The sequence below is a fragment of the Podarcis bocagei genome, assembly GCF_964188305.1.
Source record: "Podarcis bocagei genome assembly, chromosome: 3".
Lineage (NCBI taxonomy): Eukaryota > Metazoa > Chordata > Lepidosauria > Squamata > Lacertidae > Podarcis > Podarcis bocagei.
Genome location: NC_138127.1, coordinates 102,955,621 through 102,980,373, shown reverse-complemented (window position 1 = coordinate 102,980,373; position 24,753 = coordinate 102,955,621). Strand labels below are relative to the sequence as shown.

The window sequence follows — 24,753 nt, the reverse complement described above, 5'->3', positions numbered from 1 at the left end:
AAGGGGGAAATGGTCAACCCACTTTCAAAACCCACTTGGCAGGCATTTTCTGGTTGGCACTTACGGCACTTTCTCAGACTTCCAAATATACCAAATGACCCAAACAGTGTTGGTGACCCCTGCACTCGACCATGGCTGATCTGGCCACAAGAAGTAATTCTTGAAGATATTTTACCTGTCTGTATCACAACAGTAGACCAGCTCATCAGAATGGCATGAAGTTCTTGAAGTGATCGTTTCACCATGCAGACACGCTGGTCTACATTTGCCAAAGCATTGTGAAGCTTGGGTGAATCCTGCAAATATATTGTGTGTGTAAATATAAATGGCATTTCATATGAGAAGGGATCAAAGGGGTGGAGCAGCTCACTTCGGAGGAAAGGTTGCAGCATTTCAGACTTAGTTTACAGGGAAGTTAAGTAAGATAGGCAACATGACAGAAGTTTATTTAGTCTATTTTTGCACTATAAGATGCACCAGACCATAAGTCGCACCTAGTTTTCGGAAGAGGAAAACAAGAAGAAGAAAAATTCTGAATCCCAGAAGCCTGGACAGCAAGCGGAATCACTGCGCAGTGATTCCACTTGCTGTCCTGGCTTGTGGGATAGCCGTGCACAGTCTCGCCCAGGCAGCGGGATGAAGGCTCCCCTTGCCTGGGATAAGCTACGCGCAGCTAAGCAAGAAGCCATGGCTTATGGGATAGCCATGTGCAGCCTCTCCCGGGCAAGGGGAACCTTCATCCCCTGCCCTGGAGAGGCTGCACACAGCTAAGGCTCCCCCAAGAGCCGTGCTCCCTTTAAAGAGTGTGCGGAGTGTGTGCGCGGCTCTTGGGGGCTTTTCCCCAAGGAGGGAGAAGGGCCCCCAAAAGCCACACACATGCTCCACGTGGCTCTTTAAAGGGAGCGCTGAGCAGAGCCTCCCGCCTCCATTCACTCCATAAGACGCACGCACATTTCCCCTTACTTTTTAGGAGAGGAAAAGTGTGTCTTATAGAGCGAAAAATACGGTATGTAGACATGGCAGGGAGAAAGTGGATAGAGATTCCCCCCCCCCCTCTCTCATAACACTAGAACTTGTGGGCATGCAAGGAAGCTGAATGTTGGAAGATTTCAGACAGATAAAAGAAAGAACTTCATGAAGCACATAGTCAAACTCGCTTCCCCAAGAGGCATTCATGGCTACTAACTTGCTTTAAAAAAGGATTAGACGATTCATGGAGGAGAGGTCTATCAAGGGTTACTAGCCATGATTTCTTTATTCATGAAATTATAAATATACATATATTTATAAATTACAATATGAAAACAACGCAAAAGACGTAATAAAAAACAAGAACAGAAACAAAGCAAAAATCCCACCTCCCACAACACATTAATAGGGCATTGTATGTCAGTCAACCAAAGGCCTGGTTGGAAGGTAACATTTTTGTCTGGCACCTAAAGGTTATAATGAAGGCACCAGCCAAACCTCCTTGGGGAGAGAATTTTGCAAATGGGGAGCATTCCACAAATGGGAAGCCCTTTCTCGTGTTGCCACCCTCTGGACCGCTCATGGGGAGGTTCCCCCCCTCCAACTGGACAAAGAGCATGTTGAGTGTGATTGAATTGCTATAGACCACAGCAGCTTCTTCCAAAAGCTGTTTTCTGGTCCTGCTGGATCTCTCAGCGACATATGATACTGTTGGCCACACTGCCAAACTGGTTACTGGGAGCAGCTGCCAGAACCATATAACACAAGTCTTAAAGGATCTACATTGGCTCCCAGTACAGTTCCAAGTACAATTCAAAGTGTTGGTGCTGACCTTTAAATCCCTAAATGACTTTGCCCTTTATACCTGAAGCCTCGCCACTCATATCATTCAGCCCAGACACTGAGATCCAGCTCCTAGGGCCTTCTGGTGGTTCCCTCACTGTGATAAGTGAGGTTACAGAGAACCAGGCAGAGGGCCTTCCTGGTAATTGCAGCCACCCTGTGGAACATCCTCCTGTCAGATTTCAAGGAGATAAACAACTGATTTTTAGAAGACATCTGAAGGCAGGCCTGTTTAGGGAAGTTTTTAATGTTTGATCTTTTATTTTGCTTTTAATATTCTGTTGGGAGCTGCCCAGAGTGGCTGGGGAAACCAAGTCAGTTGGGTGGCATATAATTAATAAAATTATTATTGCTGCTGTTGCTGTTCTCTGTTCTGGTGATACTTCTTCACTCCTTTCTTGCAGCCCTGCTCTTAAAGGAACCACATTCTTACACATAGTATCCCTTTATAAAACCAACAATCTTAGCTGAAAAATTGTCCTGTCTCTAGTGCTGGTGTCCATCTCATGTCTAAGCCTATTATATCAGTAACCAGAACATTTTTTAATGAATTGGTGGAAGGAGAAAATTTAAGAATTCCTATAAGAGCTCTCTTCAGGATTCAATACTACATCTGTTTTCTACAGGGGACCAGCTGAGCAGGGGACCAGATGAGAAATCAAGAAAAAGGAGGTTATAGCAGCTGAAAGTTGGATCCACCAATGTCTCCTTCCCACCAAAAGATATGGCTGAAGTAAATGAACTCTTCATGTATGCTTCACTGGGGACTAATGAAGCCCATATAGAACAGAAGAAACCTTGGGGGGGACCCATTGGCAATCAAAGGACTGTGTGTTCTGAACAGCACCGTAATAATGCAAATCACAGTACTGATACAATTGCAGTTGTAAGTGCTCCTCAATGACCCTAATTATCTGGATCCACTTCAATGGTTTTGCTACTTAATCAGCCTTTGATGTGCTGCATCGGGAGAGAGATGTGGAGAATGCAAAACTGCTACTCTTACTCAGTGTCTCAGCAACTTTTGATACCATTGGCCTTGGTATCCTCCTGGATCAAATGTGTGGGAAGCGTCTCAGAGGCACTGTGGTACAGTAGTTCTGTTCCTACCTAGTTGTGCAGAAAGTAACATTGGAGGAATGTTCTTCAACTCCTTGGCACCTGTGCTATTGGGTTCCATCGTGCACTATACTGACCCCAATGTTGTTCAATATCTATATGAAGACATTCGGAGTGGTCAGTAGGAATTTTGGAGCATGGTACCATAAGTATACAGTCATACCTTGGTTCTCAAACTCCTTGCTACTCATACGTTTTGGCTCCTGAACACCGAAAACCCAGAAGTAAGTGTTCCGGTTTTCGAACGTCCGACGCGGCTTCCACTTGAAAGCAGGAAGCTCCTCCAGCCAATCGCAAGCTGCATCTCGGTTTTTGAACGGACTTCCAGAACAGATTACGTTCGAGAAGCAAGGTACGACTGTACTGATACCCAGCTCTGCTTCTCCATAACATAAGAGTTGAATCAAAATATTTTGTGCAAGCTCTGGATCAGTGTCTTAACGCAGCAGTGGACTCGATGAAGGCCAATAAACTGATTTTGGGCACACTGTTCAGGCAGCCCACTCCTTTTCAAACAAGAATGAAGCATCACCTTAGGTGAAAGTTCTGGTGGAAGGAAAGAACCACCTTCATGGAAGCAAAAGCATGGGAAAGTCTGAAAAGCTGTCAAGCCATGGCTGTATTCCTGACAGGCTGGGCTCCCATCCTTTGCAGTAGGCTTGGAAGAAGGTGCTGATACTTTGTCTTCACTACAGAACAACAATAACCTCAAGGCTTGATTCTTGCAATGTGCTCTGTATGGAACTATATTCGGGCCCAGTCTGGAGACCCCACCTAGTGAAATATTGTGCCGCTAGACTGTTGATGGAGACAGACTATTGCCAGCACAGAACTCCAGTGCTCAAAGGTCTGCACTAGCTGCATTAGGTGCCAGCTTGAATAAAATATGGGAGGGGGGGAGGTAAGCCCCTGCCCTGTATAATCAATCACATGATACAGCACAACACACCATTTGAATGGCAATGCCCATAAACTTTGGGGGTAGCGGGGCCCTCAAATGTTTTATTGGGGAGGGCGAAGGGACCTTGGCCCTTAGGAGTTGGCTTCTATGTTAGCTACCCATACCCTATCAAGGCAGTTTCAAGGTTATTGTATTAACATACAGGGCCCTTAACAATTTCGGTCCAAACTTTTTTCTTTTTTATTACGATTTACCTAACATCACCTCCCCTAGAAGAACCGTCACATGATTGATTGCAAGTGAGACTGGAAAATAAACTGTGTGGACATAAAAATATTTACTAAAGGCTTTGTTTTGTGGAAGATCCGGAAAGAGAATGAGAGGCTTTCCAGTGGCGCAGTCATTATTGGGATCCGCCATTATGAGACAGACTTTGTTGTGAGATTTACAGTCAAAGGGGGAGGTGAGCCAATGTTTTGCTATCATGTTTGGATTGTAGATATGAATTGGCAAAAAAAAAACAAACCTGGAAAGGCTGATTTATGGTGCAACTGGTCTGGGGAAATTAAGGAGCAGAAGCTTAGTCTGTATTTCATCAGAATTGACAAAAATGGCGCTGGCCATTTGAAACAGGACTTTTGGATCAGCGTGAGATGAATTACGGGAGTGCATTACAAAGTTCACACAGAAACATAAAAACGTTCGTTTCAACTCACTTGTGGAAACAACTCGGAGGTTATTAAGAAGAAAAACGATAACAAGGAGATGGGAAGATGGGACTTGTGAATATCAAAGCAGCAGAAATATGAGATGAGTGGACCCTTACTGAACTCAAAGCATGGGTACCCCCAACAAAAATTGAAAATTCGGCTAAATATTTGGACTTTATGATATGTATTGGTATAATTTGGAATAACTAATTTGATGTGATTGGTTTGTTAAATGGAAATCTAATAAAAATATTTTTAAAAAAAATTTCGGTCCAAGGTACCTCAGGGGCCACCTAATCATGGAAGTCTTTGGGGGGAATTATCGTCAGTGGTCCTCTCCAGATTCAGAAGCCCAATTTTTTGGAGCTTCATTCCGACTGAGGTCAGACAGGCTTACTCCCTACTAAATATCGGGTGCCTACTGAAGAGCATTTTAACTGAAGTTTGATTTTATAGTTTCGACTGGGGCTGCATTTTATTTTTTAATGTATTATATCTTTGTAAAAGACTATTGTAGTTAAGTGGCATATGAAGTGTATAAATAAATGAAAAGTAAATTAAAAAGAAAGCCTTTGTGGACAGAATCATGACTCTGCAATTCATCTCAACATCAAATTTGGTTTTATTAGGTTCAGAATGTCAAAGTATCACGAGTGGTTTGATTGCTGGAAGACGTTTCAGCAGCTCAAAGCATTCTTCCGAATCACCAGCCCACATGTTAAGTACATCTGGTTAGCATGGAGACGAACTTTTAAAAGATGGGTGGATACAGTTTAGCCAGTGCAGGCACAACACGATACAGTCTGTGGTAACCTGATAAATGGAGGACATGATCAGTACTAATCAAGACATATGAATGTACGCTGGAAGAAATCAGCTGAATTTCATAACAATCAGCAAGGCAATATCTTAAAACAGAAACTTCAAGAACCTATGCATATTTGAAGGTCATCGTTGTTCTTCTCAGACAGAAAGGGAAAGGCTTTACCAACTGTCTAAGGGGGGGAGCAATGCTCCCACTGCAAAATCATAAAGGTAAAGGTACCCCTGACCGTTAGCTCCAGTTGCGGACGACTCTGGGGTTGCACACTCATCTCGCACTATAGGCCAAGGGAGCCGGCGTACAGCTTCTGGGTCATGTGACTTCCGGGTCATGTGACCAGCATGACTAAGCCACTTGTGGCAAACTAGAGCAGCACACGGAAACGCCTTTTACCTTCCCGCCGGAGCGGTACCTATTTATCTACTTGCACTTTGATGTGCTTTCGAACTGCTAGGTTGGCAGGAGCTGGGACCGAACAATGGGAGCTCACGCCGTTGCAGGGATTCGAACCGCCGACCTTCTGATCGGTAAGCCGTAGGCTCTGTAGTTTAACCCACAGCGCCACCCGCGTCATTCATCGGCTTGTTTAAATTTTATTACAAAATGTTGTTTTATACATACAATGTATTATACATCATAATAACACACCTGTCAGGGGTTTAGGAGCAGAGGCACGGGCAAGGGAGGAAACAGAGAGCGAAGGGGAGGAGGCAGAAGAAAAGATGAGTGATGACGACGACCCGAGATCTCCTAGTCTTTCCAGTGAATCAGAGGATTCACAGAAAGGAGCACCAGTGGCCAGGGCAAGGGGGGAGTCAAGGGGGGCACCCCAGGAAGATAGAGCCAGAAGGGACTCAGGGGGGAGCAGCTGGAAATCGGGACCAGCGTCACCGCCAGGAAGCAGGGAAGAGGAAGGGAGCCAGGGGGGAAGCGCTGGCAGCTCACCACAGGAGGGAGGGCATGAGTCAGGAGTGGCCACACCTCCATCGGGGAGCGAAGAAACGGTTAAGAGGAAGGTGGAAGGTTGGGCGCGCGCGCCAAGTTCAAATGCAGAGGAAGGCGGCGCAGTAAGCAGCCCCGAAAGGGAACCAGGTCCTAAAGCCCGGCGCAAGGAGGCAGGAGGGTCCGGGTCAGCGTCAGAAGAATCCCGGAAGGAAGAAGCCCCGGGGGGTAGAGGGACCCAGAGGAGGACAGTCAGGCGGAAAAGGTGGAGCAAGGCTAGGATATTAAGTTGGTGCACACGGGGCGGAGACTCAGACGGAGCTTCGCCGATCTAGCTACTAGACGTAGAGTTTGCGCGCAGCAGCGTGAGAATGGAAACTGTAATTCAATAAAGACTTTTACTTAATGATCGCTGGCTAGCGTGATCCTCTGTGAGCTAGGATCTTCAAGCAGCTCTGACAGTAAGCTCCGTCTCTCCATTGTGGGCATCTACAGCCTCGAGGAGGGGAGAGAAACAGGTGCCTACTAGCGAGCTCACGAACGGCAGACGACATGACGGCTGAGCAGCAGATAGAGGACCTCAGAAAAGCAGTGGCACAACTGAACGCCGAGGTTCTCGCATCCAGGAAGAGAGAGGAGGAGGCAGCTGCCGCCTGCAGGGATCTCCAGGTCAGGTTAGACGTGCTGACAAAGCAGACACCCCGGCAGGAGGGAATTGGGTTGGCGAGACGGACAGGCGGGCTGGTCTCTCACTTCGATGGGAACCTGCAACAGTATCCCAACTTTAGAGCCGACGTACTGTGTGCACTGCAACTGCTGCATAAAGACTTTAGAGATGAACAAGAGAGAGTGGGGTTCATCATGTCCCATCTGCATGGGGATGCGAAAGCATGGCTACGCAATTTATGGAGAGATAAGGATCCGGCGCTCCAGAATGCGGATGCCTTTATTAAAGCGATGGATGGGTGCTTTTTATCAAGTATTGACGTGGATCTTGCACGGAAGGAGGTGCATGGGCTGAGACAAGGGAGGGCCAGCGTCAGGCAGTATCATGCCCGCTTTTTCGCCTTGGTCAGTGCCCTGGAATGGGACAGAGATTCGGCTCCTGTAAGAGACCTCTTTTGGGAGGGGCTGCACAACTCGATTAAAGATGAGATCGCGAGGGGGGAGAGACCCCGAACCACCCAGGAGGTCGTTCAGAGGGCACTGGCAGTGGGGGTGAGGCTGGAAGGACGTCCGTGGAGCAAGGACGAAGGGCGTGGAGGGCGCGAACCAGCCGGGGGCCCCTCCTTCCTTCCCAGAGAAGCAGCGCGGGCGCAATCCACGCCTCCGCCAGGAGGAGGAGCCGAACCTATGGAGGTTGGAGGTGCAAGGACTCAGTCAGCAACCAGAGCCCTAGCACCGGCAGCAGTGAAAGCGAAGCCTCCTAGAGGGAACAGGAAGTGTTACGTCTGTGAGGAACCAGGGCATATGGCAAAAGAGTGTCCCCAGAGGCCCCACAAGCTCACTGCAGCCTCAGCAATGGTGACTGCAGCAACGCAGCAAGGAGGACCACAGCAGGGAAACGACGCAGTCTGGCTGGAGGAAGAGGCACTGGGGCCCAGCCAGACGTGTTAGTGACGCAGTCCCCAGAGATTTTACAGCCCGTGAACCCCCTCCCGCCCAAACCAGTAGTGAGGCTCACAGCATCTCTCCAGCTGCCCAATGGAATCACCATAGACGTGCCAATCACCATTGACTCAGGCAGCAATGCGGACTTTATAGGGCAGGACTTTGTCGACAGGCACGCTGTGCAGTTGCTGCCGGCCACACTGCCCCTGCAGGTTGTCACGGTGGATGGCAGGGAGCTGCTCGGGGGGCAAGTGGTGAAGCAGACGCCACCAATGGTGATGCGACTTGGGAATCACAGAGAAATCATCAGCTTCAGCGTCACTCAACTATCTGACACGCCCGTTGTATTGGGCATGAGTTGGCTGGACAAGCACAGCCCAACGATGGCTTGGTACCAGAGGCAGCTGACCTTCGGCTCTTCCTTTTGTGCTGAACACTGCATCGTGCCCAGGCAGGAAGGAGAGGAAGAGGAGTCACAGCTGCTGCTAGGCACGCTGCAAGCGATTCCCCACAAGTACGCTGAATTTTTGGAAGTTTTCTGCGAGAAGGAGGCAGACAGGCTACCCCCTCACAGACCATATGACTGCAAAATTGACCTGCTGCCGGGGGCGGCGCTGCCTAAAGGGAGACTGTATTCCATGTCAGAGGACGAACTGCAAGAACTCAAGGAGTTCATTGATCATAATTTGCAGCGCGGCTTCATCCGGGAGTCCAGGGCAGTGGGGGGCAGTCCCGTATTCTTTGTTAAGAAGCGGGACACGCCCCAAAAGAGACTCGTAGTGGATTACAGGATTTTGAACAGTGTGACTAGGCCATCGGACTTCCCCATGCCCCGAATTGACGACCTCCTCGCAAAGGTACGGAAGGGCAGAGTGTTCACCAAGTTGGACCTGCGGGGGGCGTACAACCTCATTCGCATGCGGGAGGGTGATGAGTGGAAGACAGCCATGTTCACGCCACTGGGGACCTACGAATATAGAGTTATGCCTTTTGGATTGCAAAATGGCTCCCACGTTTTTCAAGCATTTATGCATCACGTGTTGGCGGGACTTCTCTACAAGACGTGCGTCTGTTTCTTAGATGACATCCTGATCTTTTCGGAGTCGCAGCAGGAGCATGACAAACACGTCAAGGAAGTGCTGAGCAGGCTAAAGCAACATAGGCTCTACGCCAAGCTGGAGAAGTGCCAATTTGACGTGACGGAGGTGGATTTTCTGGGCTACAAGCTGTCTGACAAGGGGCTCGCCATGGACAGCGCCAAGGTGCGAGCGGTGTTGGATTGGAAGAGCCCGCGCAACCGGAAGGAGGTCCAACGGTTTGTCGGCTTTGCGAACTTCTATCGCAAGTTTATCAAGGGCTTCGCGATGCAGACGGCGGCCATCACTGACACGCTTAGCTCCAAGAAAAAGAAGTTCATTTGGACAGAGCAGGCGGAGCAGTCCTTTCAGGCACTCAAGCGTCTCTTCGCGTCGGAAGAGCAGCTGCTTCATGTCAACCCCAGCAAGCCGATGAGGGTGGAGACAGACGCTTCGGACAGAGCCGTGGGGGCGGTCCTGCTGCAGAAAGACCCGCAGGGGGTGTGGCGACCGGGAGCGTTTTACTCCAGGAAGCTCAGCAAGTCCGAGCAGAACTACACCATATGGGACAGGGAGTTGCTGGCCATTCACGCAGCGTTCAAGGCGTGGAGGCACTTTCTGATCGGCGCCAAGCACACGGTGCAGGTTTGCACGGACCACAAGAATCTAGAGCACTGGCGCACGGCACAGTTCCTGAACCAGAGGCAGATACGTTGGGCTGAGTTCTTTGCGAACTTCGACTTCCGAATAGAGTATGTCCCGGGGGACACCAACATCATGGCAGACGCTCTCTCCCGTAAGCCACAGTATCTGGAGGACGCAACACCAGCGGCCGCCATGCACATCTTCGCACCGACAGTGTGGGCGTGCGCCGCGGCGACCGTGGACCTAGAGGCGGTGCGACGAGCGTTGCAGGGGGACTCCTTCGCACAAGCAAAGATGGCAGAGGTGCAAAGGGGCAAGGCAGCGGCCGACGGTTTCCAGCTAAGAGATGGATTGCTCATCCGTAAAGGGGCCATCTACGTGCCGGGAGACGAACTTCGAGCCAAGGTGCTGCAGCAGCTGCACGACGCGCCCACGGCCGGGCACTTTGGCAAGGAGAAGACGGTGGAATTAGTAGCCAGGGATTTCTGGTGGCCTGGAATGAGAGGGGAGGTCGCAGACTACGTGGCGAGGTGTGACACCTGCCAGAGGGCCAAACCAGTGCACAAACCGCCGGCCGGACTGTTGGAACCCCTGCAAACTCCGGTCGAACCTTGGGAAAGGGTGGCCCTGGACTTTGTCACGGATCTGCCCAGCTCAAGGGGCAAGACGGCAGTGCTGGTGGTGGTGGACCTGTTTTCCAAGATGGCCCATTTCATTCCGTGTGCTAAGGTGGCCACGGCGGAGCAAACCGCCAAACTGTTCATAGACCACGTGTTCAAGGTTCACGGTCTGCCACGGTCTATTCTGTCCGACCGGGGGCGGCAGTTCATCTCGAATTTCTGGCAGAAGCTGATGGGCTTCCTGAACGTCAAGATCAACCTGGCGTCGGCGAGACACCCGCAGACCAACGGGCAAGCGGAGCGGGTCAATGCCATCATGCAGCAGTACCTGAGATGTTATGCAAATCAACAGCCTGCGACGTGGGTGGATTACCTGCCGCTTGCCGAGTTCGCCTACAACAACACGAAGCACGTGTCCACGGGGGTCACGCCGTTCTTCGCCAACAACGGAAGGCACCCCAGAACCTTCCCGGGACTGGAAAGAATGGGGGAGGGGGAGCCGCAGACAGCAGATGCGTTCGCGTCGGAGCTGCAGGAAGTCCACGATCAGCTGAGGCGCCACCTGGAGCTGGCCAAGCACGCATACAAGGTACAAGCAGACAAGCACAGAAGGGTTGGAGAAGAGCTCCACGTGGGAGATTGGGTTTGGTTAGCAGCCAACGCAGTGCCGGCCAGGTCGTTGGCCAAGAAGAAACTAGGGCATAAGCAACTGGGGCCCTACCAAGTCGAAGAGCAAGTCAACCCGGTAGCTTTCAGACTGGCACTTCCGGAGGGTTCCAGAATGCATCCGGTATTCCACAGATCGGTGCTCACTCCCTACAAGGCACCGCACAGGTTCCAGGAACCCGGAACGGCGCCGAGTCCGGCCAGAGACAGAACAGGGCACGCGGGAGTGGCACAGAAGGAGAGCATCAACGAAGTCACGGAGATTTTGGACTCCAGATGGGGGGAAGAGGGGGTAGAATACTTTCTCGCCAAGGAGGGCACCCCGGCCAGTGCGAACAGCTGGGTGCCGGGCTACGCCTTAGACGAACCTCTGCTCAAAGACGAGTTTCATGCCCTCTTCCCACATAGACCTATGCCAGCAGACTTTTTCGACGACTGGCTTTTCACGCCCACGCTTTCGGCCAGCACGTTCCGGGGGTTCGACTCGGACGAGGAACCGACACGAGACGTCCGTTCCCCGGAGGGGTCACCCTCGGGATCCGCCTCAGAACCCTCGTATTGGTGGGACGATAGGCCAGAGGAGCAGTTCCGCAGAAAGTGGCTGGAATGCTCAGGACGAGCAACGCCGCCAGGAGGAAGTGAGGGAGAGACGGACATGGACATTTTCGGGGACGACCCTGGTTTCGAGCACGGCGGCACAGAGATGGAAGCGGAGGTGACCGTCGTCGACGAGAGCAGGGAGGAAGAACCGGAAGACTTCAGATGGAGGCCCGCCACGGGAAGCGACCGATATCCGACGTTCGTCCCTTTGCAACAGCAGCCCCCAGCTCCAGCACCGGAAGGAGGGGAGGGGGGAATGGGGGGCTTCGAGGGGGGGATGGATGTCAGGGGTTTAGGAGCAGAGGCACGGGCAAGGGAGGAAACAGAGAGCGAAGGGGAGGAGGCAGAAGAAAAGATGAGTGATGACGACGACCCGAGATCTCCTAGTCTTTCCAGTGAATCAGAGGATTCACAGAAAGGAGCACCAGTGGCCAGGGCAAGGGGGGAGTCAAGGGGGGCACCCCAGGAAGATAGAGCCAGAAGGGACTCAGGGGGGAGCAGCTGGAAATCGGGACCAGCGTCACCGCCAGGAAGCAGGGAAGAGGAAGGGAGCCAGGGGGGAAGCGCTGGCAGCTCACCACAGGAGGGAGGGCATGAGTCAGGAGTGGCCACACCTCCATCGGGGAGCGAAGAAACGGTTAAGAGGAAGGTGGAAGGTTGGGCGCGCGCGCCAAGTTCAAATGCAGAGGAAGGCGGCGCAGTAAGCAGCCCCGAAAGGGAACCAGGTCCTAAAGCCCGGCGCAAGGAGGCAGGAGGGTCCGGGTCAGCGTCAGAAGAATCCCGGAAGGAAGAAGCCCCGGGGGGTAGAGGGACCCAGAGGAGGACAGTCAGGCGGAAAAGGTGGAGCAAGGCTAGGATATTAAGTTGGTGCACACGGGGCGGAGACTCAGACGGAGCTTCGCCGATCTAGCTACTAGACGTAGAGTTTGCGCGCAGCAGCGTGAGAATGGAAACTGTAATTCAATAAAGACTTTTACTTAATGATCGCTGGCTAGCGTGATCCTCTGTGAGCTAGGATCTTCAAGCAGCTCTGACAACACCCTTTAAATCATCACTGCTATAGGAATGGCAAAGTATGAGGGAATGTTACTTGACTTTGTAGAACGGTAGCCTAAGTCATGCTTTTGCCATTAAATTCATAATGCCAAGCAGGGACCACGACAAAAACTGTATTCAAAGGCTCCGTCATTCTCTCTTTCTGTGTCACATGAACTTCAACTTCCCACCCACCCAAAGGGACAATTTGAATGGACTCTCCACGCCCTCACTACAGCAAAAAGACTGGTATTGATTAACTGGAAAAATAAAAGTGCTGCTTCCTTTAATGGTTGGAGTGAAGATATACACAAACCTGCTACACATAAACAAGTTGTGTACACACGTAGACTTGCCATGGACAAATCTAACGATATCTGGAGTTCATTTTTATAAATACTATATTAGATTAAGGTCTAGTTAACCACAATAACAAGTCCCGCCCCCCGCCCCCCATTTCGCAAGATACACAAAATCTTTTTGTTGTTGTTTTGTTTTTCCCCCTACATGGGTACTATTTTCCGTTTCTTCTTTTTTGTGTCTTACCTTTGGTAGCCTTTGTGGCTATCTTTGGTAGCCTTTGTCCAGATATTACAATTTTTCTGCCATGTGATAAATAAATAGAAACATTACCTGTCGTAATTTTACGGCAGAAAACAAAGCCAGGAATCAGGCACAATGCTTCTGAATACGCATCTTCATCATAGGAACATCTTAACTTGCATACACCCTCAGGTTGCTTAGCTACAGGCTCAGGCAATCTTTGGGGCACTTTATCAAAAGAGAAGACAAGAGATCATCAACATCTCAGAGCATTTCCCCATAGTATTAAAAATTCCACATGCACAAAAAGAATTTAATATCTCTGTGCCATAATCCCACTTCAAAAAAGTCATATAAGGTTTCCACTAACAAAAATAACCAGAGAGCACCTTTTCTTTTGTTTCTTTGATGAACCCAGACCATGAGTTTCTGTATTCCTGCAAATTCAAGGGCTTTCCAAAGACACTCCTCCCACCTCTCACTGTTTTTCACAAGAGCAGAATCTACCCACCCCTTGGGATCCTGATCCAGAAAGTCTCTTTTATTTGGCTTTTTACAACAGAAGATGTAGGCAGCTTTATCACAGGCTCTTGTGGAAGACATATTTCCAGCACTGGAGCATCTTGATTTGCATTGACCTCAACATGTAATCTCTGCAAATCCAAAAGGCGTTAAAAGCCATTCTTACAAGCATTCATTTGGCTTCACAGCAATGCCTGTCTACTCTGCAATTCCTTAGAAAGCAAGATTAGTTGGAATTTCCACACACTGTGTGAATTACAAAGAACTCCCTGAGTATATAACAAACTGAAGCTCAAGCCATATAAGACTGAAGCACTGTTAGTGGGTGGTTCCATAGACTAGATGGATGGGAGGTTGCCTGCTTTCGATGGGATTACACTCCATCTGAAGGAGAAGCTACATAGCTTGAGGGTACTTTGCTGTTGCTTGAGGCTCAGGCGGCCTCAGTGGCCCAAAGTGCTTTCCATCAGCTTCAGATAGTGGCCCAGCTGCACCCCTATTTAGACAGTGACAGCCCAACTTCTGGTAACCGAAGCTACGAACATGAGTTTGACCAAGCTACAGGAGGCGGCGCAAGACAGGAGTGCCTGGCATGCTCTGGTCCATGGGGTCATGAAGAGTTGGACACGACTAAATGACTAAACAACAAAAACAACCTCTATGTTTGGGACATGGGTGGCACTGTGGTGTAAACCACTGAGCCTTGGGCTTGCCGATCGGAAGGTCAGCAGTTCGAATCCCCACGACAGGGTGAGCTCCCGTTGCTCTGTCCCAGCTCCTGCTAACCTAGCAGTTCGAAAGCACGTCAAGTGCAATTAGATAAACAGGTACCACTCTGGCGGGAAGGTAAACGGCATTTCAGTGCGCTGCTCTGGTTTTGCCAGAAACGACTTAGTCATGCTGGCCGCATGACCCAAAAAAACTGTCTGTGGACAAACACCAGCTCCCTCGGCCAGTAAAGCAAGATGAGTGCCGCAACCCCAGAGCCGTTTGTGACTGGACGTAACTGTCAGGGGTCCTTTTTAACGTCTATGTTAGATTATTGCAACACATTATATATAGGGCTGCCTCTGAAATTGGTTTGGAAACTTAAGCTGCTGCAGAATTCAGTGGCCAGGTTGCTCACCAGGGCAAAGTGGTTTGAGCATATCACACCAATCCTAGCTTGACTGCACTGGTTGCCAGTTAGTTTGGGGACCCAATTAAAATTGCTGGTTTTACTTATAAAGCCTTACACAGCTCAGGATCACAATACCTCAAGGACTGCCTCTTCCCATATGAACCAGCCTGGACCCTTTGATCATAATCTGAGACCTGTCTTTGTTTGCCTCTTGCGCAAGAGGTCTGGAAGCTGGCAACACAGGAACAGGTCTCTTCAGTGGTGACACCATGTTTCTGAGATGCTTTAGGAACAATATATGTATATCATAGTTCTTCTAGCACAAAGAAAGCGTTGTGATGTTATATGGCTTTTGGAAGCAAAGGACAAAGCTGGGAGCAAAGCAAGATCTTCTTGATGAGACATTTTCACCATGGGAACAACTTGACTTGCACGTACCCAAACATTTTTTGTTCAGTCGTCGGGAGACTTTACATGAACAGAGATCAAGAGATCATCAACGTCTCAAAGTCATAGGGTTTCTATTTCTGCGAATAACAATGGGGCCATATCCCCATTTATTTGATGAATCCAAACCATGATTTTATACATCCTTGCAAATACAAGCTCTTTTCAACTTGTTCAATCTCCCACTGTTTTTTACAAGACTAGCATGTACCCACCCACGGGAATCCTGACCAAGAAATCCCCCCACTCAACATAGAAAAGAAAAAATAATATGAGGCTGTTATTTCCAAAACCAAAGTTTGAGCTGTTATTTGATGAACTAAAACCATGAGTTTCTGTATCTCAGCAAATCCACGAGCTTTTCAAAAACACGGGTTCCTTCTCCCACTGTTTTTCACAAGACCAGCATGTACCCACTGGCGGAGAAAGAAGACGCGCCAGTCCCACCCCCGCCTGCTCTCCACCCCCTGGTTCTGGAGTATGAAGCTCCACCACTGCATGTACCCACCCGCTGGAATACTGACCCAGAAATGCCCCCTCTCATCACTGTTCCTCCACCACCTTAAAAGCATGGGAATATTACCTTGTTTTTTACAACAGAAGACAAAGTCGGGATTAGAGCAGACTCTTGTTGAAGATGCATATTCACTGTGGCCACATGCTAACTTGCATTGACCATGACATTTCTTGCCTTCAGGGTGGACCATTCCTTGAGACACTTTAGAAAAACAGAGAAGATACCATCCACATCTTTCCATATAACGAGGGAAGGAAAATTAACAGTCTTATGTCTAAATACTATAGTCTATGAAAATGATATACAGGTGGTGCATAACCCCAGTCAAGCTCGCAAAAATCTACCACTTGCCCGATAACAAATGTTGGAAATGTAAAGAAACTGAAGGTACATTCTTTCACCTTTGGTGGACGTGCCCAAGGATTAAGGCTTTCTGGGAGATGATTTATAATGAAATGAAAAAGGTATTTAAATATACCTTATTGAAGAAACCAGAGGCCTTTCTCCTGGGCATAGTCGGCCAATAGGTGTTAAAGGGCGACAGAACTTTCTTTATGTATGCTACAACAGCAGCAAGAATACTTATTGCAAAGTATTGGAAGACACAAGATCTACCCACCCTGGAGGAATGGCAGATGAAGGTGATGGACTACATGGAACTGGCAGAAATGACTGGCAGAATTCGAGATCAGGGAGAAGAGGTGGTGGAAGAAAATTGGAAAAAATTTAAAGACTATTTGCAGAAATACTGTAAAATTAATGAATGTTAAAGAGATGTTGGATTGAGAAAAAATGCGGTATTGGTAAAAAGATTAACAAGAGTATGTAAATATGGATTGATAATGGTGGAAAATATATATTTATAATAGGTTAAGATGTTGACTAAGGACAAATGACAGAGGGTAAGAACTTGCTGAATTAAATATTTGAACTGGAATACAAAAAGGGAGGTGTGAGGAGGTCAGGAAACTAGTAAATGAAGTATAAGATATGAAAATATGGATTTTTTCTTGCTTTTTTTCCTTTTTCCTTTACTTTTTTGTAACTGTTTTCTATTCTGCATTTTTCACGTGTTTTGTTTTTGTATATCTGTAGTGTTTTTTTCTTTTATTAGGGTAATTCTTGGTTTTTATTCTTTATGTTTAAACTTGGAAACTCTTCATTGTTTGTAAAACTTTAATAAATATTATTTTAAAAAAGAAAAAGAAGAAGACGCGCCAGTCCCACCCCCGCCTGCTCTCCACCCCCCGGTTCCGGAGTATGAAGCTCCACCACTGCATGTACCCACCCACTGGAATACTGACCCAGAAATGCCCCCTCTCATCACTGTTCCTCCACCACCTTAAAAGCATGGGAATATCACCTTGTTTTTTACAACAGAAGACAAAGTCGGGATTAGAGCAGACTCTTGGTGAAGATGCATATTCACTGTGGCCACATGCTAACTTGCATTGACCATGACATTTCTTGCCTTCAGGGTGGACCATTCCTTGAGACACTTTAGAAAAACAGAGAAGATACCATCCACATCTTTCCATATAACGAGGGAAGGAAAATTAAGTCTTATGTCTAAATACTATAGTCTGTTCTCAGTGGCACCATACCATTTTCGCAAAAACATCCACATGAGAAATGGAAGTTTTCTTTCCTCTGCTCTCTCTGCCAGCACCACTAAATCTGTTCCAAAGATTTAGATCTGTTCCAAAGATACATACGCTGAAGCGTATATAACCTGAAGCGTATGTAACCTGAGGTAGCACTGTATCTCAAACAATTTCCCATAAATAGAGAAAATACAAAGCAAATATAGTCTCTCAAGACAAGTCTACTGCAAGAAAAAATATGAGATTTTTATTTACAAAACCAAATTTGAGCAGTTATTTGATGAACTAAAACCATGAGTTTCTGTATCTCAGCAAATTCACCAGCTTTTCAAAGACACGGGTTCCTTCTCCCACTGTTTTTCACAAGACCAGCATGTATCCACCCGCTGGAATACTGACCTAGAAATGCCCCCTCTCATCACTGTTCCTCCACCACATTAAAAGCAAGGGAGTATTACCTTGTTTTTTACAACAGTAGATAAAGTCAGGATTAGAGCAGACTCTTGTTGAAGATGCATATTCACTGTGGCCACATACTAACTTGCATTGACCATGACATTTCTTGCCTTCAGGGTGGACCATTCCTTGAGATACTTTAGAAAAACAGAGAAGATACCATCCACATCTTTCCATATAATGAGGGAGGGTGAATGAAGAGTTTGATGTCTAAATACTATGAGTCTATTCCCAGTGGCACCATCCCATTTTCCCAAAAACATCCACCTGTGAAATGGAGGTTTTCTTTCCTCTGCTCTCTCTGCCAGCACCACTAAATCTGTTCCAAAGGATTCAGAGATGCCATGATTTTCTGGCAGTCAGGTAGTCATTACCCTGTGAAACTTGGGCCCACCATCACTCACTACAGTGTGGAGTAGAAAGTGTTTATTATCTTATGGTACAAGACAAGCAAGGGACGTGGGTGGTGCTGTGGGTTAAACCACAGAGCCTAGGACTTGCCGATCAGAAGGTTGGCGGTTCGAATCCCCACGACGGGGTGAGCTCCCGTTGCTCGGTCCCTGATCCTGCCAACCTAGCAGTTCGAAAGCACGTCAAAGTGCAAGTAGATAAATAGGTACCGTTCCAGTGGGAAGGTAAACGGCGTTTCCGTGTGCTGCTCTGGTTTGGCAGAAGCAGCTTAGTCATGCTGGCCACATGACCCGGAAGCTGTCTGCGGGCAAACGCTGGCTCCCTCGGCCAATAAAGCGAGATGAGCACCGCAACCCCAGAGTTGGAGGACGACTAGACCTAATGGTCAGGGGTCCCTTTACCTTTACCTTTCAAGACAAGCATAAACATGCTAGCCACGTAAATTTTAAAAGATGCTCTTACATCTTGAACTAGTCTACTGTAATACAGTTCTGGGCTTTGAAGTAAACCTTGCGAGATACAAGTATACAGAGAGATGCAGAAGCATCTTGCCATGCTAGCTTGCCATGCTATACTGAACCATGCAACATGGGACCTTCAGTTTCTCTGCTGATACGTTGCATTGAGCCAAAACTCTTTTCCATGAATGCCTCACACTCCTGCCATAAGCAGTTGGAGGAAATACAAAGCAAATTTAATCTCTCAAAACAAGTCTACTGCAAGAAAAAGTAATATGAGGCTGTTATTTCCAAAACCAAAGTTTGAGTAGTTATTTGATGAACTAAAACCATGAGTTTCTAAATCCCAGCAAATTCAACAGCTTTTCAAGGACACGGGTTCCATCTCCCACGGTTTTTCTCAAGACCAGCATGTACCCACCCGCTGGAATCCTGACCCAGAAATCCCCCTCTCATCATTGTTCCTCCACCACATTAAAAGCATGGGAACATTACCTTGCTTTTTACAACAGAAGACAAAGTCAGGATTAGAGCAGATTCTTGTCGAAGATGCATATTCACTGTGGCCACATGCTAACTTGCATTGACCATGACATTTCTTGCCTTCAGGGCGGACCAATCCGTGAGACACTTTGGAAAAACAGAGAAGATACCATCATTATCTTCCCATGCACATAGAAAATATATATATATTTTTAAAGCAGTTGAATTTCTAAATACCATACTTTGTATCCAATGAATTCATTCACATTGTAACAATGACTTCAACCTGAGGAATGGAACATCTCTCGTCGTCTTTTTCCTATATCACCTTGTGCCATCCACAATCTGCTTACAAACATAAGTTCTTGCACAAGTGGGATGAGTTTGTTGGATACAACCCCAGAAGTCCATTTCTTAGAAGTTAGAATTGGCTGCCCATTTATGAAAATAAACGGACAGCTCTTCCTATTTCTTTGGTGAACAGGAATCTATGAGTTTGTCTATCCTAGCAAATCCAAGGACCATTATAAGCCTCTCATTCAGTCACTCAATCAGCTTCAATTTAATTCCTGTTGATTAATTAAAAAAGCAAAATATACTGCAATTCTTGAGAAGACAATGTAAATAATTCCCATCTACCCACGTGTTGTGTGACTTACCCAGAAAACCCTGAATATATTATAGTTGTTCTAGCACAAAGAAATTTTTGGGATATTACCTGGATTGTGACAGCAAAAGAAGAAGCCAGGAATAGAGCAGGAACATGTTGAAGACACCTTTTCACCCTTGGAACACCTTGCCTTGCATCTACCCACACATTTCTGAGCTGCAGCATTTGTCAATTGTTTAGGCTCTTTATCTTGACAGAAAAGAAGAGATCATCAACATATCAGAGCATATAATAATAATAATAATAATAATAATAATAATAATAATAATAATAATGATGATGATGATGTAGGGAGAATTCAATCTATCAACAGTTCAAAGAAAGTTTTGTGAGGTTTCCATTTCCAAAAATAGCCAAAGAGCTCCTTTCCCTCTGGTTCTTTGATACTTCAAAGCCATGAGTTTTTATATCCCTGCAAATTCAAGAGCTTTTTCAAAGACACTTGTTCCATTTCCCATTGCCCTACACAGGCCCAATATCTACCCACCCAATGAGATCGTGACCCAGAAATCCCACACATGCATCATTCTTGCTCCAGCACAATACAGGTATGGGAATATTACCTCGCTTTTTGCAGCAGAAGACAAAGTCTGGATTAGAACAGGCTCTTGCTGAAGCTGTATATTCACTGTTGCCACATGTTAACTTGCATTGACATTTCTTGCCTACACTGTGAACCAATCCTTGGAACACTTCAGCAAAGGAGAAAAGGAACCATTAACATCTTCCCTTATACATAGAAAAAATGGTTCGATAGCTAAATGCCATAGTTTTTATCCAGTGACATTGTCCCATTTTTTAACTCTCATCTGAACTCTCATTATGTCCCTTTCTCAATAATCCCCTTGTACATCACTGTTGCTCTATTGCATTAAAAGCATTTTACCTGGCCATTTGCAGCAGAATTGGTTACCAGGAATAGGGCACACTACTGCTGGAGACACAAATTCACCATACGAACATCTTGACTTGCATCTACCCCGAAGATTCAGAGATGAAGCAGAAATCAATCCTTGTGGCATGACTGAAACAGATAATAGATCATCAGCATCTCTAAGCATTTGGAAATATCAGAAATATTTTAAATATTGAAAAGAAGTATGTCTCTGAACATCATTAATACAGTTCCAGAGAGAAGAACCAGAGGACTGTTTGCCTTGATGATCCATGTGTATCTCCATCGATTGGAACTCAAGGGCTTCTAAAAGCTACTCATTCAATCTCTCATTGGGCTTCTCAGTAATTCCTGTCCATCTCACAGTTCATTAGGAAATGACGGCTTTGAAATTCACTTCCAAGCAAAGTAAATAACTCCTCTCTTACAACTGCCAGGAGTGACGACACAACACCTTCCACAAGTGCTGCGTCAGGAAGCTTTGGGTTACCTCACAACAGGGTAGAGTCTCAAACAAAGATGCGCTTTCCCAAGCCACATTCCCAGCATGTTTGCACTCCTGTCTCAGCGACATCTGTGCTGGCTTGGTCATGCCCAGAGAATGGAAGATAGCAGGATCCCCAAGGAGGTGCTCTATGGGCAGCTGGCTTCTGGTACCAGGCCCATTAGCAGACCAAGTCTGCGTTACAAAGATGTCTGCAAAGGTGACATGAAGGCAGCCATTACCTGGCTTTCTACAGCAAAGGAAGAAGCCAGAAACAGAGCAGGAACCAGCGGACAACACATATTCCCTATGGGAACATTTTGGCTTGCATCTACCCAAACATTTCGTGGTCATTTCATGGGGCATTTTAAGTGAGCAGAGAAAAAGAGGTCAGCAACGTATCAAGGCATTTTCCATTAATATTTTGTGTGTGTGTGTGTGTGTGTAACTCTCAACATGATACGTGCAATTCAGAAAAGTTCCCAAAAGTTCTAGAGAGCCCAATTTTGCCCATTTCTTTGGTCTCTTTTTATTATTATTAAAGATTTTCTTGATTTACAAAAGTGTGCGCAATGTCTCTCTCTTGTATATTTTTCCCCATGTAACATTTTTACAAGTCAGTTTCATTTGTTGAGACTGACACGGGGACAAATAGAAAAAGACACCTTCACCCTGGCATGGCTCCCCTTTATCACATACACAGCCCAACAAGACAATGACAAAAATCTACCAACAGCATACAAATCAATATGGCTAACCTGATCCAAAACACCCACCCAACCCACTCACACATGAAAACAAAGCCCATTTCTTTGGTGAACCAAAACCACGTGTTTCTGTATCAAGAGCTTTTCAAGAATACTTGCTCCATCTCCCACTGTTCTTCATGGGACCAACATCTACCCACCCTCTGGGATCCTGACCCAGAAATCCCCACTTGTTCCTCCAGCACATGGGAACATTACCTGCCCGTTTGCAGCAGAGGACATAGCCAAAGTCAGTGCAGACTTTCGCTGAGGATATATATTCACCATAGGAACATCTTGGCTTGCATTGACCCCAACATTTCTTAGCTACACTGTGGACCAGTCCTTGGGACATTTCAGCTGGAGAGAGCAGCAGTCAATATATTCCCATATACATAGAAAATATTCTTTTTAAGAAAAAAAAGCAGGTCAACCTCTAAACACCAGGGTTTGTATAAATTTTACTTCCATTTGCACAATGGTTCTTCACCTTCTTATCCTCTCCTTATAGAATCATAGAATCTTAGAGTTGGAAGGAACCCTGGGGGTTGTCTAGTCATAACCCCTGCAATGCTGGAATCTCAACTAAAGCATCCATGACAGATAGCACAGCTGTTGGCTAATTGCAGTATGGTAGCGCTGCAGAGAGCTTGCTGGGGAGACCATGCATTAAAAAGGGACTCAAAAATAACTTAAACAAGGTTTTAATAACAATAACAAAAACTCCTTATACACTAAATACATCAACAACAAACCAGACCCAACCACCAACCCATCCCCCAGGGTAATGGGAGAGCTAGGTGCTGCTCCTTATATACTACACCCAATTGCTGACATAGTTTAATCAGTACAACTCAGCAGCACCTGCTATGTTTCACAGCTGTAAAGCTGGGTCTCGTTAGTTTGCTCTGGCCCTTGCTCTGGCCCCTTAAAGACACACACATCGGGTGGAACAGTGATGAACCTTTACATTTAAAGAAACCATTCAACAGACAGCCACTAGCACACCCCTGTGCCGGCCTCGCAAATGAGAAGGCCAATTGCTCATCTAGGCCACCAATCTGTTCTCACAGGTGGCCAACCAGATGCCTATGGGAAACCAGAAAGCAGGATTCAACCGCAAGAACCCTCTCCCCTCCTGGAGTTTCCAGCAACTGGCATTTAGAAGTTCTCCAGCAGTGGAAGATGCCCATAAATTCATGTGTTACAAGAGAGGGAGAACAATTTTCCTTCATCCACTTTCTCCATGTCATACATAATTTTGTAAAGTTGCCTCTTACTCACCTTTTCTTTAAACGAACATTTCCAAATCATAGAACTGAAGAGTTGGAAAGGACCCCGCGGATAATCCAGTCCAACTCCCTGCAGTGCAGGAATATTCAGGTGTCCCATATGGGAATCGAACCTGCGACCTTGGCGTTATCACCACCATGCCCTAACCAACTGAGCTACCTGAGAAGCATCCCTGAAAATCCAAGGGCTGTTAAAAAGCCACTCATTCAGTCACATATTTGGCTTCAGAGTAATCCCTGTCTACCATGCAATTTCAAAATAACCCTCATTTGCACCCCCACACGTCCCTTACCCAGAAATCCCCCAATACATCATTGCTTCTCTAGCACATTAAAAGCATGAGAACATTACCTGCCCATTTACAGCAGAAGACATAGCCAAGGACAGGGCAGACTCTTGTTGAAGATATATATTCACCACTGGAACATCTTGACTTGCACTGACCCCAACATTTCTTGCCTGCAGTGTGGACCAAGCCTTGGGACATGGTCAAAACAAAGGAGAAGAGGACATCAATATCTCAATAAACATAGAAGACACTGAAAAGAATTCCGTCTTTGAGTACCATAAATATATTTGTGTGGACAGGCAGAGTCCCCCAGATCCCGGGCGCCCCCCGTCATGTGGAATAACGACTCAAGACAACGTGCTATGGGATTAAATTGGCCACAACTTTATTATATTTCAGATGTGGGTAGACCTTGGTTCAGGCATTGGGCATTATCCCTCCCCAGTCCCCGGCCGGGGACCTAGGGAGCATCAGGGTTATCCAGTGGGGGGGGCGGTTCTGGAGAACATATGTTCAACCAGAGATAGCCACGCCCGTTACGCCACTGCTGCAGGGGAGAGCAATGACGACCTCTCGGCGTACGGTCAAAAGCTCCCCTCAGAAACCCCTTTAACGGGGAACCCTGATATCGCTGCTGCAAAGAGGAAGATAGACTAAAGGATTCCGCCCAAGGCCTGATACCGCCAAAGTTGTGACATTTTGCTACGGGAAAGACAAAACCTGCCAATGCAGGGGAATTCCTTTCTGGCCCTTTAACAGCGACCTTGACGTAGCAGCCCCCGCATACCTGTGAAGGAAAGTTAACCTGCAAAACAAGACTTAACTGAGGGTGGGTAGGGTGGGAGAAGCTCTGGAGCCAAGTGAGGATTCCCAGGTAAGATCCTCCCTCTATTGTGTGGGCAGGTAGTCCCTTCCCTACCTGGCCTGGTCTCCTTGGCAACGCTTCCCACAGGCGGGATTGGACAACTGACTGAGGTAGGCGGAGACCTCCAGGTATCCCACCTGGGGGAAGGCGAAGCCAAGCCTGTGTTGATGGAGCCACTCAAGATCCAGGGGTTGCGTGCATCCATGCAAAGGTCCCCCCCCCGTTTTATGCGGGGAGCGGTCATTCCAGGGAAAAGCTCCATAAAGCTGTTTGTCATGATGAACCAGGATCCACAAGTTTGCACATCTATAGAAGTGCAAGGGCTTCTAAAAGCTACTCATTCAATTCCTCATTGGGCTTCACAATAATTCCTGTCTACCTCACAATGGA

The 24,753-nt window shown here is 47.2% G+C and overlaps 1 protein-coding gene across 2 annotated transcripts; it reads right to left on the bottom strand.

The window, feature by feature from the left end:
* Positions 1-5,146: 5,146 nt before the first annotated feature.
* On the bottom strand, positions 5,147-23,682 carry LOC308584045 (uncharacterized protein). Of its 2 annotated transcripts, none has more exons than XM_081188708.1 (10): positions 23,561-23,682; positions 20,678-20,815; positions 20,355-20,483; positions 19,840-19,980; positions 19,134-19,268; positions 17,772-17,906; positions 17,073-17,207; positions 15,776-15,910; positions 13,107-13,331; positions 5,147-5,355 (listed from the first exon to the last, which is right to left on the bottom strand). In XM_081188708.1, the coding sequence occupies exons 2-10, from the start codon at positions 20,811-20,813 to the stop codon at positions 5,294-5,296; spliced, it is 1,233 nt and encodes a 410-aa protein (XP_081044834.1). In that variant the 5' UTR covers positions 20,814-20,815; positions 23,561-23,682; the 3' UTR covers positions 5,147-5,293. The 2 variants fall into 2 exon arrangements, with proteins under 2 accessions (XP_081044834.1, XP_081044833.1); XM_081188707.1 differs by lacking the exon at positions 23,561-23,682 and adding an exon at positions 21,413-21,534.
* Between the last annotated feature and the right edge of the window lie 1,071 nt (positions 23,683-24,753).

Excerpts from the sequence above, each read along its gene's own strand:
- LOC308584045 (XM_081188707.1), bottom strand. The coding sequence starts at position 21,524 with ATGACCACGAAATGTTTGGGTAGATGCAAGCCAAAATGTTCCCATAGG. Across the intron at positions 19,269-19,839 it reads CTTTTGCTGTCACAATCCAG|TGTCTCACGGATTGGTCCGC; the intron begins GTAATATCCCAA and ends GTTTTTCCAAAG. Across the intron at positions 17,907-19,133 it reads CTTCTGTTGTAAAAAGCAAG|TATCTCAAGGAATGGTCCAC; the intron begins GTAATGTTCCCA and ends GTTTTTCTAAAG.